At 37.9% G+C, this 17,563-nt stretch overlaps 1 protein-coding gene across 1 annotated transcript in view; it reads right to left on the bottom strand.

Moving 5' to 3' along the window:
• Positions 1–508: 508 nt before the first annotated feature.
• The window catches only part of LOC5578556 (L-threonine ammonia-lyase), a 38,325-nt gene continuing 21,270 nt past the window's right edge, over positions 509–17,563 (bottom strand). The window contains exons 6-9 of the mRNA XM_001663898.2: positions 14,261–14,553; positions 1,735–1,827; positions 1,521–1,650; positions 509–830 (exon numbers count right to left, since the gene is read on the bottom strand). Coding sequence (XP_001663948.2) covers positions 720–830; positions 1,521–1,650; positions 1,735–1,827; positions 14,261–14,553 — 627 coding nt within the window. The 3' untranslated portion in view covers positions 509–719. The remainder of the gene's footprint in view (positions 831–1,520; positions 1,651–1,734; positions 1,828–14,260; positions 14,554–17,563) is intronic.

Genomic DNA, 17,563 nt, shown 5'->3' with positions numbered 1-17,563 from the left:
ACTTTACTCCTCTTAAATTATTTTATAAAATCAGTCCATTATTGCTACTTCGCTCTTCTACATGATTTTTTATGGCAAAATTCATGTGAACGTGTAGTAGCTGATATTTTCTCAAATGGTTTCCGATACTCTTAAATTGAACAAAGTCTTACAGACTGTGTGTTTCTATTAGTCGGTCCAGGACCTTTTCGTAATGAAAATCTCCTTGACTTCCCTGGGCATAGGATATCACCGTACCTGTCACATGATACACGAATTCTTAAATGGTAACATTGGCAAAGAAAGCTCTCAATTTATAACTGTGGAAGTGCTCATAAGAACACTAAGCTGAGAAGCAGGATCTGCCCCAGTGAGGACGCTAATGCCAAGAATAGGAATAAGAAGAAGAATAGGAAAACTGTATTATTAGATTCCATGTTGCGGGAGACCTGTCCGTCAACAAAGACCATAATCCATTGATTTGAGACTGTGACATTTCATCTACTCTTCATGGATAAATCAACATTCGTACCTTTTACCGACAAATTTCATTCTCACATGTTTTTATAACCTTAACTGTTTAGTGGTCTTAGTTGTATTTTGCATAACAACACTGAAAACCATGCTTATTATGGCTATGAACTTCTTTTAAATTATTCTTCATTTTGACTTCTTCTTTGTAATTTGACACCAGGTTATCTAAGCTAATCTAATTGAAAACTAATATACTTGCTGCCTTGTCAAATAGCCATGGGTAGGTCGTAGAAGCAAACATTGTCATATGTTTCCTGCAATGCGTTCCGCATCTCTTGCGAATGGATCCAGTCACGTGTTTCACAGACAACTTTAACCTGAAATGAAAAGTTAAACACGGTATTACCACATCTATGTACCGGATCCAACTGACGTGCACTGAATGCAGAAAGACGAATGGTTTCACCTTATTGCTACTTGGTCAGTATTATGTCCACCATCAGAACCTAACTCTTTGGGTGGAATCTTGTACGGGATCAGCCACATCCGTTTCAACAAACGCACAGTGGTTGAGCTTACAGAAATGGATTTTTGCTTGATTGTTGGAAATTATTATTCACACAGTAATAAATAAACCTTAATATTACATCGCTGTCGCCACACATGACTTGCCTTATGAATTTTGAGTAAAATCAGGCGTTTAAACTATTTCATTGCAAAATTTCGTATGTAATAGAGCTAAATTTTCACCATGCGAGTAATGTGAATTGAAAATGATGTAATGTTTCATTTTATTTCTTGATGTGCATCAAACTATTCAAGATTGGCATCTCCAACATTGGATCCTAAACGGTCATTTTAAATCATTATACGTCTCATTAGCATTCGAGAATTGAATTTCCATCAGTAATCCCACTGTGGGTTGAAAAGCTGACCATCATAGGTAAAGGATAAAACTTTATGTGTCACGTTTACCCCATTCGGGGGGTACCACTAGATGCAACCCTCTCCCCCAGTCTAATATCAACTTTGTCTAGTCACCCACAAACCCCATTTGCAACACTTACCTCTACGCTGTGGATATCTCGTATGAACGCACGTTCGTGCATTATATCCTTAATGGAAACACCAAGTTTGGCCAATAAGTTACAGAGCTTCGATACACCGCCCGGACCATCGCTAACTGTTACTGTAAATCTGCAAAACCACCAGAAATAAATGGGAAAAGTAAACCCACGTAACGTGCAGTGAATGTGTGCATTAATGCTGTTATCGAATTACCTTTGCAACCGACCGTCTGCCGCAAGACCACGTTCAAGGCACCGTCCGAAAATTGTGGTGTCGATGTTTCCGCCGCATATCAGAAGCACTACCCTGGTGAAAGTATTAAGGATAACGTTGTTAATCGGATTATGTGATACGAGTTGGCTTACAGTGATCTGTAGGAAGGAAGATTATCGATTTCATGGTTTAAAAAGCAAGTCTTTCGATACATTTGTAATAAATTTCTATGGGAAGACGTCTCATGGAGTGCTTTCCAATCAGTTTTCAATCGTTTAAAACTATGAACCCTGAACATAAAAATGTATCGCTCTGCTTGATGAATAGTCGTGGAAGATAGTTTTCACGATTGGTACCCTAACCCAGGGTTAAATTAATCATTGGGGTGAATGTGATCAGGACGGTACCGAATAGCATGTACTTCTAAGGATGCTGAATGTTTCGTTGTGTTACCGTACACTAACATTTTGAAACGGTAGGAAAACAAAATGTAGCCAGAGTTCAAACCAACTCGATTCAGTTGGCATCATTTATAGTTTAAAGATGTCTACTGATGATTTGGAGCCATTTTATTTTTAGCTACAGTTACAACAGTTTCTTCAGACAGTTCCTCCGAAAAGTGCCTCCGAAAGTTCTTACAGGCAGTTCCTTTAGCAATTTCGTCTATCAAGTTCCTCCGGAAGTTCCGTATTGAGTTCCTTGGGAAATTCCTCTAGGAGATTCTCCTGAAGTTCCTCTAGAGTCTAGAAGTTCTTCCGGAAGTTCCTCTAGGAGGTACTCTAAAAGTTCCTTCGGACCCTCATGTAATTGCTGAGATTATCTTCTGAAGTTCTACGAGGAATTTCTCAAAAAAATCTTTGAGAATTTTTACCTGCAGAATTTTTAAGGACACTATTTTGAGGAGTCCTGGAAAGACTTCACAAGGGAATTCCTGGTAAAATTGCCATACAAGTATCCTAAAATATTTCTGTAAGAATTCGCTGAAGACTTCCAGAAGTTCTAAGAGAAATTCTGGGAATAATTCCATGAAGATTTGTTGCCGTATATTTCTAGAAGAATACCTAAAATAAATACTTACAGGAATTGCTGAAGGAAATTCCGGAATATAGCCTGTGGGAATACTTTGAAGAATGTCCAGGAAGTTTTTTACAGAAATCAACGATGAAATTTTTCAGCCGAATTCCTCGAAGTACAGTGAGAGGCAAAATAAAGTGCCCACCTTACCAGTTTTCGAATTTCTCTCATTGATTTGGTTCAAATTAAAGTTAACACACCTAAATCTTTTGTGATATTTTATTTTTGATGTTCTTTTAAAGTTGCACTTACGAAATTTTGATTAAAAAAAGAATTTTACTTAAAGAAAAAGAAAATCAATTTGTATTGAAAAAAAAGTAGTGACAAAAATAAGTGCCCACTTCCTTCTTGGCCCCAGAAAAGATGATTTAAGAAAAATAAAAAGCAATTTAATAGTTAATGTGTCCTCCTTTGGCCTTAAGGACTTGCTGGAGGCTCTTCGGCATGCTTTTCACCAGGTTTTGTAGGTGTTGTGGATCTAGTTCTTCCCAGGCGCGCTCCAAGGCTTCAAAATAATTATTTTTGTTGGTAACACCAGTTTTTTCAACCCTAGCATCGAGAATCGCCCACAAATTCTCGATGGGGTTGAGGTCTGGGCTTTGTGGAGGCCATTCCAGCGGTTTAATCCGACAAGACCGGAAGAAAGACTTGGTCTTCTTTCCAGTATGCTTCGGGTCGTTGTTCTAGAGAAATATGAATTTCTCTTCAAGGCCCGTCTGGATCAGCGAAACCTCCAGATTTTCCAGCAAGATGTTAATGTAGGAATCTGCCGTCATTATTCCGTCGATTTTCACGACGCTTCCTACTCCACTCCATGAAAAACACCCCCAGACCATCACATTTCATCACATCACACTTCCATGCGTCACCGTTCCTTGGATGTGGCGCTCCTGAAGCTCGAGCTGTCTAACCGAGAGCGGCGGGCTCGTGTGTGATGCAGAGCACCACATCCAAGGAACGGTGAAGCATGGAGGAGGAAATGTGATGGTCTGGGGGTGTTTTTCATGGAGTGGAGTAGAAAACCTCGTGAAAATCGACGGAATAATGATGGCAGATTCCTACATTAACATCTTGCTGGAAAATCTGGAGGTTTCGCTGATCCAGACGGGCCTTGAAGAGAAATTCATATTTCTCTAGAACAACGACCCGAAGCATACTGGAAAGAAGACCAAGTCTTTTTTCCGGTCTTGTCGGATTAAACCGCTGGAATGGCCTCCACAAAGCCCAGACCTCAACCCCATCGAGAATTTGTGGGCGATTCTCGATGCCAGGGTTGAAAAAACTGGTGTTACCAACAAAAATAATTATTTTGAAGCCTTGGAGCGCGCCTGGGAAGAACTAGATCCACAACACCTACAAAACCTGGTGAAAAGCATGCCGAAGAGCCTCCAGCAAGTCCTTAAGGCCAAAGGAGGACACATTAACTATTAAATTGCTTTTTATTTTTCTTAAATCATCTTTTCTGGGGCCAAGAAGGAAGTGGGCACTTATTTTTGTCACTACTTTTTTTTCAATACAAATTGATTTTCTTTTTCTTTAAGTAAAATTCTTTTTTTTTATCAAAATTTCGTAAGTGCAACTTTAAAAGAACATCAAAAATAAAATATCACAAAAGATTTAGGTGTGTTAACTTTAATTTGAACCAAATCAATGAGAGAAATTCGAAAACTGGTAAGGTGGGCACTTTATTTTGCCTCTCACTGTATTGCTTAAACTAACTGAAGAAATTTACGAAGTAATTTTAAAGAGAATATTATTGGAATTTCTCACAGAGTTTCCTAAACGAATGACCTGAGTTATTTTCAGATAATTATCTGGGGAAATACGCGGAATAAATCCTCAGAGGAATTCCTGAAAAAATGCACGAAGTTATTCTTATAGAAACTCTCGGAAGTGTTTTGGAAAAATTCTCGAAAAGAGATATATTTTCTTTGAAGAATTTCTGGAAAAATTTCCGAAGTAATTAATGGAAGAACTCTTGGAGGAATTTTTGTATGAGTCTCTGCAGGTATCAGAATTCTTCAAACAAAAAAAAAAAAACAAAATTCCTGGATAATTTCCAAAGCTATTCTCTGTTGAATTTCTAGTGTAATTACCTAAAAAGATTTCAACGGAATTTATGAAAGAGTCCCCTAAGTAAATCCTGGAAAAATACCTGGAGCAATATTTTGAGCAATCGCTGAAAGAATTCTCAACAATGACTCCAGAATTTTTTGGAAATTGAAGAATTTCCGCAGGAATTTATGAAGGCATATTAGGAGGAATTCGTGGATTAGTATCCCCGGAATGATTCCTGGAATGTTTCCCTGGGGAATTCCTAAAGCCAATTTTGAGCACTTCAACAGTTATTAAGTGAGAGCTTTCTTTGCAAATTGATCATTTTTTGCATACGTATTTCATGTAGAACACAAAGACACTCTATGCCGTGGGAGATCGAGAATATTAAATTCGCGAAAAGATCCTCGACCGGTAGGATTCAAATCTACGACCCTCAGCTTTATCTTGCTTAATAGCTGCACGTTTGCCGCTACGGCTATTTTACCCCCACTTGAAGCAAAATCTATAGAAATCACTAAAGGAATTCTCGAAAAAAGTTCCTGCAGAAATTTCTTAGGTTAATCCCGGAGTATTTGCTTGACCAATTCGCGGAGCGATTTTCAGATGTACTACCGCAAGATTTCCCAGAAAAATAACTTAAAAAAAGATTCCTAGAAATAATATATGAGAAGATTTTTGTTACAGTCTTTGCACATGTCGGCTTGTGGCAAAAGGAGTGCTAGAGAAAAGTTGACGTGATTTGTTTTTCACTCTCCGCTTGGATCGCACCTCAGCAGGCAACAGGTCGGTTGCTCTGACTGGGCGTGCTTCTCAGGCACAGACATCGATAGCGAAGGATACCCCCCCCCCTTTTGTCTTCCTTTGCTCAAATCAAACTGACCGAATAATGTTTGATCCTTCGACCTTGACGCTTGCTCCTGCGGGGGCGGGCGATGAGGGCAAGATCTCGGGTCGCGCGCCAATTTTCTCTGAGTGCTTTTATATTGCCGAGCAAACGAGTGGAGCTGAAAGTGGATTGTTGCTGCTCAGCCAGGGATGACGGATCAATTGGTGAGCTCGTTTCATGCTACTATTTATAATCTATACGATATGTATGATTGCACATTTAATCGTAAATATGATTTTCCAAAAAACTATGAATGGTTCGTCACTGTGAGTGTCGACATAAACTCTGATTCATAAATTATTTATGTTCAACTTGTTTTTCAAATACCCCTTTCTTTTAACCTTTATTTTTGTAATTAAAAAAAAAACTTCGAATGGTTCGACACTACTAGTGTAGACTTGCGAAAGGTTCACTTTATTCAACAAACTTTGGATGGTTCGTCACTGTAAGTGTCGGCATAAGAATGAGAGTGTTAGGAATGTTACATGTAGGTATTTGTTCAACAAACTTTGAATGGTTCGTCACCTCAAGTGTCGGCATAATTTTCCTCTACATAGAAATTGTTCATATCAAATGAAAATATTATATTTACATATAAGCATGTTTATATCTCACTAATAATTATTTATCATGGTCTAATCGCTTATCAAAGTGAATCCTGTGACCCAACGATCCTCCCCATTAACGAACATCCCTCCCAGTAACCTTTGTGGAGATGCAGAGGCAAACACGGTCTCCAAATAGCAAAGGTTACACACTAACATTCCTTCCCCCAATCCCACCTGACTGCAAGGACGTGGCCGGCGCCTTTATTGACCCTGTACAAATAGAGGCACTGAATTATGCACACTAAAGAAGATTATGGCCAATCCCAGCCGAACTTCTAGTTGATTCTTTGTGCATTTTCACTGACTTCGGTCAATCACGGAATAACAACCATTGATATGTATAGTCAGTCTAAGCTAAGCTAAGCTAAGCTTTGCTCAAATCAAACTGACCGTCGACCGACCGAGAGAAGATCGGCGGAAACTACAACTGCGATGTCGGCAAGATTGCAAGATTGGCAAAAGTGAAGTGAAATCCCGGGAAACTGTGGCTAGCATCCGAGAAGAAGGAGGAGAAAAAGAAGGCAGTTCCTAAACAAAAACCCCACCAAGTTTGAAAGACTAACGCGATGAAAAAGCCGCCACCGCAAACCTCATCGGGCGAGGAGGATTTCAACCAGTGCACCGTCAAAACGTGTCCGTGTTACTCGAATTCAATAATTCATTCGGCCCTTTTCAGAGCCAACAAAAAATTGTACTAAAGAGTTTTTTTGTGCAATATTTCCACATACTTACTGTAATCTCTTATTTCATCTCGTAGCATAATAAAATATCTGATTTATTATGAATAATCGACAATACGACAATTCGAGGATGCTTCTGAGGACGCTGTTGCAGTGCCGTCAGGATGCAATAGCAGCATAATGCTCATCTTGTACATCCCTTGCCAAGACATCAGTTTCATATAGCCTATATCCCAGAAAGCAAAGAAAACGAAAAGGAGGAGCACCATCTGCCATTCTAAGGGTAAAAAGCATGGGCAGCATCCATTAACTACGTAACGTTAAAATTGAAAATTGTTGACCCCCTACCCCCCCTTCTCCGTAACGCATTTTGTATGAAAAAAAAATCAAATCTCTGTATGAACCGTAACGCTTAAGTCTACTACGCACCCCCCCCCCCTAGAGCGTTACGTAATTTGTAAATGCCGCCGTCGAATTCGGCTTCATTCCATTTTCGCTTTCGAGCTGGTAAGAGGTCCGCCGAACCTGCTCAGCTCCCCTCGCTATCTTTGCCACCGAGCTCTTGATCATCAAGCTGCAAATCCAGCGTCTGGTTCGTGCATTCGCTCAAGATTTGTAGATTGACTCGCGCTTCCAGAATTGGCCCTGCAGGAATCGGTACGCCAACGCAAGATTTGTACGAGATGACTGAATAAAATCAGCCAAAGCCATTCGTAGAAGCGCCCATCGTCATCGCTACCGTAAACCTCATAGGACTGGGAGGATTCCAACATATGCGCCGTCAAAAGGTGTATTATAATTTATCTTTATTTGTGTGGGTTTACGCCCTTGGCGAGTTCGCCACTTAAGTCAAAATGTGTGTCCGTGTTACTCGAATCTCAACGTTCAATCGGCCGTTTTCAGGGCGAACAAATGTGTACTAAAGAGTAAATCGTGTAATATTTCCTCATGTGTATACCACATGCTTGCTAAAATCTCGTAATTTTTCACGTAGCATCATCCAATATCTGATTTGCTATGGATAATTGCCAATTGCCAATAGGAACCTTCTTTAGGCGAGTGGTTAGAGTCCGCGGCTACAGAGCAAAGCCATGCTGAAGGTGTCTGAGTTCGATTGGAATTGGAATTGGAATTTTCTTGACTTCCCTGGGCATAAAGTCTTATCGTACCTGTAACACGATGTACGAATGCGAAAATGACAACTTTGGCAAAGAAAGCTCAGTTAGTCATCATAACTGTGGAAGTGCTCATTGAACACTTAGTTGAGAAGCAGGATCTGTCCCAGTGAGGACGTTATGCCAAGCAGAAGAAGAAGAATTGACAGTATGACAAATTGAAATTTATGGTGGCGATGACGATATCTATGACTGGGACAATTCTCCGAATGTTTTTAAATTCAAAAACCATTACATTCTGAATTATAGCTTAAGGAAGGTTGCAATTATGACAATTGACTTAAATTCAAATGCAGCAAATCACATGGCGTAGTTAACGTCATGTGGTCGTGTTTTGTACACAACCCCCACTAATTTTTTTTTAAAAGTATTTTACTTTGAAATCCGAAACTCAGAAAAAGCTTCTATATCAAATGACAAATCTCCCTTAAAACCATAACGCAATTGAATACTCTGAATACAATCACAGCACCTATCTTCTATCATCAACCATCGTATCATCTGCAAAAAGCTACCGCACTGTTGTTAGAGTCTGACCCAGAATTGATCGAATTTGTGTCCATAGTAGTCCTACGTCAACCCCGCGGTAATGTAACAGACATTACCCACCCAATTTCTATTATTTTTTTTTATGCGTAGGCTTTTTACCTTTCCGAAACAATGATTTTCATGATTATGTATGACTACCACCAAACACTACCAAACATTAATGACTCACGTGAGAATGATATCAGCAAATAAAATGCGTTGTTCACTAAATACGGCATCGTCGAAAGCGATCCCGTTGTAAACATTTTCAATACATCAATTCAAGAAAATTGACGAATTACTATGAATAATGTCAAATATCGTTAGGATATTGCCTACCTATGAGGCGTATTTCGCGGTTCAAGATGTTTTTAACCTCGCCGGTAGGTACTCGGTGCCAACATCGAAGTTTCGAAATTATGTAACTTCACAATCATTCGTTCGAATTTGATGAAATTGTCAGGAAAAATCACAAAAGAGTTATATTTTTGATTCACGCAATGACAATTTTCAATTCGGGGGAGGTTTCGGATTTAGGTCTGACATTTTTGGAGAATCTAGGGTACCGCTGAATTAAAATGATGGGGATATAAAAAAAACTATCAAAATTTAGAAAAAAAATTGAATGAAGTGATCTATTTGACAAAATGTGTCACCTGTTGCAGTTTCGGATTCGAGGTTTTTTCACACAAATGCAAAATGATATTTAAGTCTTCACTCAACGGCAGAAATTCCCTGTAGGAGCCTGTTAGCAAGTGCCTCAAATTGGTCAGAACCACTTTATAATTCATGACAAACATCTCGAGGTGCAAATAAAATTTGCTACTCCCTTTCCATGAACATACACTTCTCGTCATAAATACGGACTCGTTTGAAAAAGTATCAGCTTGAAATAGCACTCAGCTGAATATTGAAACACCCTGTGTGACTGTTGTAGCTACTGCCGGCCCGTTCGTTCTTGCTCCGTGTTGTATTGATAATTTCTGTGTTATTACGAACCTTATACTGCTAAACCTCAATCCGGTTGAAAATTATTGCATGTTGCGATCAACACTATACGAGATAATCATTTAAGCTCCGGTTATACTCGAAATCTCTACGGGAAAAAAATCAATATCGATACCGTGTGACAGCCATTCTTGCGGATTGATAATGGAAAAGAACTGTGAGAAATGTTGTTCAATCATCAGCTTGGATACCGAACTATACACAGTATGTGAAGGAAGATGCGCAAAATACTTTCATGCAAACTGTGTTGGTGTATCTGAAGCAGACCTGTGTGCCTTTTCAAAGAACATTATTTGGCTCTGCGATCCGTGTATGACGTTATTCTGCAGAACTAGAGAACGTATGACTGCCGATATTTCTACTAGCACCGATCAACACAAATTCATGGATGTGGAAGGTGAAATACTTCAACTAAAGTCCGCAGCAGCAGAAATAGTGAAAACGTTTGCTGATGTTCGAAAGTCAGATCCAGTTGCCCGACATCGACACTCAACGCCTGTTTCTTCACCTAAAGTGACCTATGATGATTCCAATGAGATCGCTTGCTGCTCATCGAAAACTGAGAACGGGAATAAGAGTGGAGAGTTTTCGTTATACTTCACTAATATTGACAACAGTGCTACCGAAAGTGATATCAGTCTATTGGTTTCTAATTCGCTTCGTGTGCCATTGTCCAGTTGTAATGACGTAGTCAAGCTTGTGCATTTTAAGCAAGTTCGATATTGTGGTCCATATGAGATAGAAAGTTGAAGTCTTCAGCAAAGATTTTCAGAACGTCTAGGACATCCGGAAGATATACCCTTTTTTTCAAAATTTAGCCGCTAGGTGTTGCTAGTATGTATGTTAAATTGAACCTTATAAGCAAGTTCTATCTTTTGATCCATGTGAGATAGAAAGTTCAACTCATCAGCAAAGTTTTTTAAAACATCAAGGACAGTATTAGTATTGTTTTAACGTAAAAGTTTGAAACATCATTTTGATTCAAATGTCGAACACTGTGTTCATTCTGTCTCATATTCCGAACACCTTGACTCAAATTCCGAACAGCACGAATAAATCATATTCAAATGTCGTTTACCTTTAAATTCTATCACCATAAAATAAGACGGAATATCTATCGTGTTCTAAAATATATCAACTCGCGCGACATCTTACAGAAATCATGTCTAAGCTGAGCAGATTTTTGGACGTCTGTTTAAAAAAGCCAGCTGATTACCAAAAGACAGCTATGTAAGCAAGTTTAAGTCGTTTTGTTTTAATATTCCGTCATTTTTGTGGAAATGATATATCGTTTTATGATAGTAACATTTTATGATAGTTACATTGATTATGATAGTAAGAATCTCTCTAAATTTTGATTGAGTATGTATGCAAAATTCGCGATTTTTTTCATGTCCCATTGGGATCACCGCAGTATAATACTAGCAACCTAAAGGATCAGATGAAACGAAGTGGGGTATCACACATTGACCAATATGAGAGTAGTTGTGAGCTACCGGACGGAAAACGATTGACGTTGACGAGTTCCAACTTTGAATTTCAATTCAGTTTTCGTGATTTTGAAAACTTTGTCGCGAGTTTTCTTGTAATAACCCTAAATGCTAACTTTCTGTGTTATTAAAAAGGCGTTAACAATTTCAAAGTGAGCAAAATGTTATAAAGTGGACTGGCTGAAAATTGTGCGTTGTTGTTAAAGAATGTGTTCGTGGAATCTTGTGAGAGAGTGGTTGTTTGGGAAATTGAAGAAATAGTAGTGCAGCGCGATAAAATTTTTCATCCGAACATTTTTAAAAACCTATGCAACTTAGGCTGTATGGTGAGGTAAGTGATAAGCTTATTTTGCTGACAATGTTAACTATTCCACATAGAATCTGAATACGCCCAAAAATATTATAAATTTCAACGTAATTTTCAACCACTAAGAAAAACAGGAAAAAAAAACCACCTTAATCACTTCTGGCTGTAAAACAATAAATTTTAATTCGTCGAAAGGTATCGTTGCATTATAACCGATATCCAGTGACCTTGTTTCCCAAATGACCACAATAGGGTTCAAACTAAAACAAGTGAAACAACTACACAACTACATAGACACGCTCTTTGTCAAGCTATAAATCATATTGTCAACATATGTCTCGAATATCAATTAATTTCAGTTTGTCTTATATTTAAAAGTGTGTTCGAAGCATATACAAATGATTAAAATGTCGGAATTGTTTTGTGTGTGGCTGGCTGCCTCTGCTGAAGAGAAGAAGCTCAAATTGTGGAATATGTGATGAAGAAAATTGGAGAAGGTAGTTTTACGCCTAAAAGCACAAAAATTTCGTCATCTGGTTTTGCTCGAACATACATCAAAAATGGCGACTTTGTAACTGAAACATTACATTGTTCCAAACCCGTTACAAAACATTGATTTCTTAAGAGTCGTTTTCTGTATTACCTTCTGTTGGAAGGAAATATTCAACAAAACCTTTCGATCAACTATCGGTTAGGAGTAAGCGAAGACGTATATCAGACACCAAGCAGGAAGGAACTGCGTCTGAGCTTTCATTTGCAGCCCAGATGAATGCTCGCAGTCAAGTCAAGACAATAATGATGCAGGTAAGCTTCTAACGGAAGCAATGCTCTCCATTCCAACACGGTCAACTTTAATACGGAAAGCTTGGGAAAATCAAAACGTATCACCCTCTAAAGCTGCACGAAAGCTTACGTAAGCAGCATTTAGCATCTACGTTGATGGCCATTTTTCCAAATCCCTGTGGCTAAAATTGAGACAAAATAACAAAATGTGCAACATTCTCCAAATATATCCTTTGGCAGCTACAGCTACTCTACAAGCTCTTGTAGACCACACAGCAATTGAGATTGCTGTACTTCAACTTCAAAACGAGGTAAACGAGCTTGTCTCAAAGTGGGGATTCGACGGGTCAAACAAAATATGCAGGCAGGCAATGATTCTGACGATAGCTCTATATTAATGACATCATTGGTTCCCATACAAATGCGCGTGAGGAACTGCCCATCCAAAGTAGTCAGGCAAAACGATCCCACATCTTCTACCCGACTCTATCGACCAATAAGGATCCAGTTTGCTAAGAAAACTACTGAGCTTACAATACACGAAAAGAGGCATGCAGATGAGCAAACAAAACTTTGGATTTAACAATCGCTCTAAATTCGGAATCCACGAAAATCTACATTAGCCACACGATGGTAGTAGCATGGTGGATGGCAAAGTTTGCAGTGCATTGTTAGAAGTGTTATGCATGTGGAACATCACCTAAGAAGTTTAATAATCAAGACAAAATACAAAAGAGATATTTTCATTTGAATTGAGAACAATTGAGACTAAGTATACAAATATTAAAAATTGATAAAACTTTAGCAATTTCGAAATGTTTACAAACAATCTGTTCTACAATCACTATTTAATGCAGTTTTGACAGCCTAGTTATCATAGAACTTGAATATGGTCTCAAATCCCTTAGCCAAAAGCATTTTTCACAAACTGGGACCATTTTTGTAATCTAAGTTAGAAATTTCCATATAACGTTACACGCCTAGAGGTATGCAGTGCATTATAAATGGTACGGAATTCATTCAATGTTCGATATATACTCCATTATCAAAGTAACCCCAAAACAGAAAACCGACTTTTGATTATATGAAAAATTATATCTTCATTCCAAATAAATCTTTTGGCAATCTATCGACTGCAATCGATAGCTAGGATGCCAGTACCGTAAAACGGGGTAACTTTGATAGTGCGGGACCCACCACATACAAAACGAAATAAGATAATATCTTTTAATAAGTTAAACAAAACGAATGCAGAAGTAAAGAATATTAGTATGACACTTTACGTCAGAGCTATTTTCATTTGAATCGAAAACATTTGAGACTTAATATACGAATATTGAAAATTGATGTAAGTTTAGCAATTTCGAAACGTTTACGAACAACCTGTTCTACGATCACTATTTGATGTAGTTTTAAATTGTTCATCACTTATATTTGACAGCCTTGTTATAATAGAACTTGAATATGGTCTCCAATTTCTTAGCGAGAACCATTTTAACAAACTGGAACCATTTTTCTAATCTAAGTCAGAAATTTCCATATAACGATAAACGCCTAGAGGTATGCAATGCCGTGTAAATGTTCGTAATTCATTCAATTTTGTTTGATTTATGCTCCGTTATCAAAGTTACTAGGATGCCAGTACTTGTTTTAAAAATTAAAATTAAAAATATTTGAAACAGCATGCATAAATTTTCAAGTTTTCTTCGAAAAAACTATCAAAGTTACACCATTTTACGGTACCAGGCAGATAATTTTATGAACATATTTAGCCTATATTTATTTGACGAGTACAACGATGGTTAACAACGCTTGACACGAGCGAAAACATATGTAATCGATTGGCATGTTGGGCACGTAATTATCAGTGGAAACATCCAGCTGAATAGGTTAACACAGCTACAGTATCAAACTCTAAATGCAGCCTACCTCTTTGCTTTGAACTCATCCAAATGACCGGCAAGTATCGCTGCTAAACCCGAAGCACCGGCCCCCTCTACAACGCATTTTTCCTGCTCGACCAGTCTCAAAATAGCCAATGCAATCCATTCTTCTTTGACAACAATCATCTTGTCCAACAGTGGTACGGTAGTAGCGAATGCATTGTAGCCCACTTGCGGCACAGCCAGGCCGTCGGCTAGTGTTTCCTTGTTTGGGGTGTAAACCGGGGCCTCGTTTTCCAGTGCCTTTGTGAAACTCGGACACTTTTCCGACTCCACTCCCTGTGAAATATGATCGAAAATGATGAAGGTGGCAGTGATGAAAGCGTAGTTTGAAGTAGTAAGCCTACAAACGGTCGTTCCATGTCAAATATTGCTAAAAGTGATAAAATTCCAGATATGATTTATAAAAAAATATTTATTGGATGAGTATTTTTTTATCCAAAAATGTAGAAAAGTTAAGCAAGACAATAATAAGAGATGAACCAATCTTCTTCGGAGAACCAGCGCGCTGGTTCCTAGGCGAGGCCTGTCGCGTTCGGCACTGTGCACCAGCATGTACTTTGATTTCGACGCATTCACCATCAGTCCGACACTTGCTGCTTTGCGTTCCAGGCGGGTGTATATTTCTACCACCATTTCAAATGTTCTTCCAATTAAAACCATGTCAGCAGAAAAGCAAACAAATTGACTGGACCTTGTGAAAATCGTGCCTAGGCTGTTAAATACGGCTCTCCGCATGACACTCTCTAGCAATGTTGAACAACTGGCACGAAAGTCCATCACCTTGTCTTAGCCCGCAGTTCTGCACACCGTCCATCGTCGCTCTAAGAAGTCTTGTGAGCCTCCCGAGAAAGCTGTTATCGACCTGATGCACTTTTAATTGAAAAAATCCTACAAAACATATGATGGAAACTTTTAAAATTCTCCTGATGAAATCTCTGGAAGAACTTTTAAAGGATTGCCTAGAGAAACTTGTGATGGAATCCCTTGAAAATCTTCTGTTGGAATCCCTTGAGGAACTCCTTATGGAATCCTGTGAGAAATTCCAGGAAAAATTTTGGTGTGCATTTCTAAAGGAATTCTCACAGTAATTCCTAGTTAATTCACTTAGCAAAATCTTTATTTACTTTCTGGAGGAACGCCGGGTGTAATCATGACGAATTAAAACCATTAAGTAATTATGGTAGAAATCATAAACAAATTCCTGCAGCATCACCTGGAGCAATTCCTGATGAAATTCCTGATGTAAAGGCTAGTGAAATATATAGTACTCAAGAACGCATATATGCTAGATCACCATGTTGCCGACGCTACGTAAATTCACGCATTTTGATTTGCCACCCATCTGCATGTGCAGTTCATGGGGCGCCGAAGCTTCAATTTGACATGCTATGACGTCGATGTTTGTGCAACATCCGTACAGACATTTGACATCAATATCCGTCAAATATTTGACTCCGCCCACCGGTGGTTTGAGCCAAATCAAACTCGTTTGATTTTCGCCAACAGTAAAATTGGTTTCACAAACTGTCAAATTAGTTCCTCAAGTAGCACACACGGTCAAACATAGCATCAACCTAAGAGCGGAGTCAATGTTTGTCAAACAGTCTGAGTCGTCTGTAGGCTGCATTACGTTTGCAAACATTTAAATTTAAACGGCTCTTTTGGTTTTATGAAATAGGGGTTGTTGAGGCGCCGCAGTGCCTCAAACGGGATTTTCTTTCTTGCAGGAAAGAAACACACGGGTGTGTAGTATTATAGAGCAAATCACATGACAGTTTCTACGTCCGGTCCAAGTACAAGTGATAAAAGATGAACACGAAGATGCAGAGCGAGTGAGCCGAATCGATACAGTAATGAAATACGTCGATAGAGTCGCCACTGTGGATGGTGAGAGAAACCAAAGAGCGAATGAGGAAAGGAGATGGAAAGTTTTCGGCAGCGCACTCGCATTGAGATATGTTGGTGCGCATCCTAAGTCAATTGACGAATTTTAGCGCGGTTTGTGATCGGGTTTGTTTTGAAAAGAAAAAATATAAAATATGGCTAATTACAATGGCCCAATTTCATATTCGTACGGGACACTGGCGTCACATCAAGTGAGTAAAAAACTATGAAATGATATATTGAGTTTGAAATGCTTTATCTATATTGATGGCTATAGGTGTCATCTAGTATTTGACAGCCATAAAATGTTTTCATTTACATTCATCTTTGGATTAATGGAAAAGTATTGAATTTGTGTGTGAAATTCACCCAATCCCATATTCGTACACCTATCAAAATTTAAACATACAACATTCCTAACTGAATTATAATGCTCTATGTGATTGTTCATTTACTATATTACGTTGTTTAGACGTAGTAGAGTACATTTGGACAATTTTTAAGCGGACATATATGAAACTTAGGTAAAATTTTTAGAAATACAATTTTTCATTGATTTTTGCTATAAAATTAAATAATTCTAACAATAGCATTAATTTTTGTTGTAGAATTCAATCTAAAAAATATATTCATGAGCACTAAAAGAGTTTTGTTTGAAATATATTATGTTTACAGAATTCATAAAAAATTTTATCCTCCTTGATTATAGAAAATGATTGTGTCATAATTTCAAAACTCTTCTGAAATATTATTTTCAAACAATGTAAACCGAATTTTTGTTCTAAACAACAGTAAAAGATTAGTTTCAAACTTGTCAGCAGAAAGAATTTTAACTAAGAACTTCGTTTTACAACAAATTACCCTACACTATGCTGTACATACTTTCACGCTTCACATGATTGATGTTATCCCAATATTCAATTATTATTTAATTCTTATTCTGATTATACTCAAAATATGACCCTTTCCTGCGGTTTATTTATTTTATAATAAAAATACAAAATATTCCAAATGGGTGGAGAGCATTGATATACTTTTTACTAGAATATAACGTGTTGTTTTCATCATTTCAAATAACGCATGTGTTGCGGTTACGGCAATAATATATATTATATCAATCTCTATGATAATGTTTGGTAGTAAAATATGAGATAAAAATAATAATTGCGCATTTTTTAGATAGGAACATTAACTATGGATTATGTACATCTATTTAAGAGCCAAACTGAAAGTAATTGACTAAAATTTTTGGTTTTAGATTTTTTTCTAAATGTTATATTAACCAAGATTGTGAAGTATGAGATACCGATAACCACTCGTAAGTACTCTAAAACTGATTATAAGTTTTTGAAACTCGTTCAGTATTAGTAGTAATAATTGATAATGAAGTGAACCTGGAAAA

The sequence above is a fragment of the Aedes aegypti genome, chromosome 3 (assembly GCF_002204515.2).
Source record: "Aedes aegypti strain LVP_AGWG chromosome 3, AaegL5.0 Primary Assembly, whole genome shotgun sequence".
In the NCBI taxonomy this organism is placed as follows: Eukaryota; Metazoa; Arthropoda; class Insecta; order Diptera; family Culicidae; genus Aedes; species Aedes aegypti.
Note: the sequence above shows the minus strand (reverse complement) of the source record. Positions and strands in the feature narration are given on the sequence as shown.